Source organism: Sinocyclocheilus anshuiensis, unplaced genomic scaffold (genome assembly GCF_001515605.1).
Source record: "Sinocyclocheilus anshuiensis isolate Anshui unplaced genomic scaffold, SAMN03320099.WGS_v1.1 scaffold1415, whole genome shotgun sequence".
Taxonomy (NCBI): domain Eukaryota; kingdom Metazoa; phylum Chordata; class Actinopteri; order Cypriniformes; family Cyprinidae; genus Sinocyclocheilus; species Sinocyclocheilus anshuiensis.
The window spans coordinates 144587-147275 of NW_015536595.1; the positions used below are offsets into that span (position 1 = coordinate 144587).

General features: G+C 37.4%; 1 protein-coding gene across 2 annotated transcripts in view; it reads right to left on the reverse strand.

The window, feature by feature from the left end:
- LOC107703625 (adenylosuccinate synthetase isozyme 1-like) overlaps positions 1 to 2689 on the reverse strand; it is a 17466-nt gene that overhangs the window by 5613 nt on the left and 9164 nt on the right. For both annotated transcript variants that reach the window (XR_001635850.1, XM_016506332.1), the window contains exons 7-9: positions 2312 to 2393; positions 2120 to 2246; positions 1105 to 1259 (exon numbers count right to left, since the gene is read on the reverse strand). Coding sequence is in view for 1 of the 2 variants with exons in the window: in XM_016506332.1 (XP_016361818.1) it covers positions 1105 to 1259; positions 2120 to 2246; positions 2312 to 2393 (364 nt within the window). In the remaining variant the exon portion in view is untranslated. The remainder of the gene's footprint in view (positions 1 to 1104; positions 1260 to 2119; positions 2247 to 2311; positions 2394 to 2689) is intronic.

A 2689-nucleotide genomic window follows, 5' to 3' on the forward strand; every position in this document is an offset into this window, starting at 1 on the left:
CATTAATGAGGAAAAAAAATTAACTTAAATGATTTTAGCAAATGGCTGCAATATAACAAAGAGTGAAAAATTGAAGGGAGTCTGAATACTTTCCGTACCCACTGTATATATATATATATATATATATATATATATATATATGTGTATATATATATTTTAGCAAATTTTGTATTTTTATTTATTATGCTTGTATATCAGTTATCTTTTATTTGTTTTATACTAAGTAATGATTGTCTTGGCGTATGTGTATGTTTGACACATTTCAGGGTTTTGTGCCGCAATATCCTGTCATGTCAAACTTTAAATATAACTAAACTAAACTATGTTTTATTTTATTACAGTTAAATGTAATTTTATTTTTAAGCAACAAAAGATTTTATGATTTTAGTTTTAGTTATTTTAGCATATAAAGTTAAACTAAATGGAAATGGAAAATGTTGTCTTTTCGTCTAGCTGAATTTTTTATATTTAATTGAAGTTTATTATTGAAGTTTTTTGTATTTAATTTTATTTCAGTTAAAGCTTATTTTATTTCTAAAGGTTTTTATCGCTTATATGTCAAGTTTATCTAAATAAAAATGATACATTTTGCCTTCACAACTATCTGAAATAAAAAGTTTTTTTTTTTTTTTATATTTTATTTTATTTCAGCTAAATTGTATTTAATTTCAAGTAATAAAAGTTTTTTATGGTTTTAGTTTTCATTATTTTAGTACATCAAGTTACACTAAATGAAAAAGAGAAATGCTGGCAACTGGCAAAACTAAAATATTTTTTATCGTTTTAGTTTTAACTTTTAACTATGTCTGTACATCAAGTTAAACTACATGCAAATTAAATGGCAACTAGCTGAAAAAATTATATATATATTTTTTAAATATTTTATTTCAGTTAAAGTTTATTTTTTATAGTTTTTTTTTGAAAGTTTGTTAACTATTTTGAGTGTTTACTATTGTCCTTTTGCCTTATTGACACTATTTTGCTATTCTGATACTGTAAAGCTGCTTTGACACAATCTGTATTGTTAAAAGCGCTATATAAATAAAGGTGACTTGACTTGACTATAATAACCGTGCTGAAATTGGCAGTTTCAGTCGGTCTCACATTGAGTTGTTCTGTGGGAAAAGCGCCGATCCCGACTCTAGTGGTATAAGCCTTTGACACTCCGTACACTTCGCCGATGTTCGCCGGCGGGATGCCGAGGCCAGTGCACACGCCGCCCACCGTGCAGTTGGACGACGTCACAAACGGGTACGTTCCTACAGAGAAGACAAACCACTGTTTGAGCCTGACATCTCCCACAGTTCACACATGCACGCACGCACATGCACACACACACGCACACACACACACACACACACACACACACACACACACACGCGCTCACACACACACGCTCTCACACACACACACGATCTCACACACACACACACGCTCTCACACACACACACGCTCTCACACACACACACACGCACACGCTCTCACACACACACGCTCTCTCTCACACGCGCACACACACACAAGCATTATAATATGATAATCAAGTATTATTTAATGACAGAACTTCAGTAATTATAACTAAAGCGTGGTAACCATGTATGAATGCAGGTGCTTTTTTGGTCATTCAGTGTCCCTGTAAAAAAAAAAAAGGGAAAAAACTAACAATAATAGCCTCCTTATAAGATAATAGTAATAATACTACAAATTCTACAAATATGAGCATTATAAAACGCACTAAGGATTAACGAGCTGCTGGGTTCATGAACATTAATCAGGTTGTGTGCGTTTGCTTGAACTGATTCGCTGAAATAAAAACAGGGATGATGATAGGTGAGTGCCAGCCAATGAGATTGTCGTTTGCGCATTAGTTCCGCCTGCTACCATAGAACCCCGCAGTTCTTAAAAGCTGAAGAATTCCAAAGGAACGCTGTTATTTTGACAAGAAAATACAACAAAGAATATCATTACATGTAGCGCGTCAATTCTCTCTCTCTCTCTCTCTGCGTGTGTGTGAGACAAAGTGACGGCAAGGTGTGTGCTTTCACACTAGAATTTACGGTGCGTTAAATACAGGTGCGCTGTGCCACACACACACACACACACACACACACGTCCTCACCGAAGTCGATGTCCAGCAGCGCCGCGTTTGCTCCCTCCACCAGGATTTTCTTCGGCGGTCCGTGAATTGCATCGTACATGAAATAGACGCCGTCCCTGATCAGCGGTCTGATCCTCTCGGCGTAGTCCTGTGAAGGAGCGCGGGTCAGAGACAGCAGCGTAACACAGCGCATGCGTCTGCTGTTCAACTGACCTTCAGCTTCTTCAGCTCGCTCTCCACGTCCACTTTCAGAGCCGGATACATGGACTGATACTGCAGCACCAGGTTCTTCACCCTTCAGAAGCGAGTTACCAACACTTCAGATCATCAGCGCTCTGATATGAGCAGCACTGTAAGTAGGGCTGCACGATAAATCCAAATGAAATCGCAATCGCGATTAAGCAAAATCTGCGATTGTCATGCGTATCTTGTCAGTGAAGCAGGGTTCTGTGATCAGTAGTAAATCTCCACCTGAAGGCCAGAGAAACTCCTAATACGCCCCGCAGAAGAAACCCAGGAAATCCCTACAGCGCTAGCTGAATAAACAGAAGATTTAACTGCTTTCATTGATTCAACATGACTAATAAATAC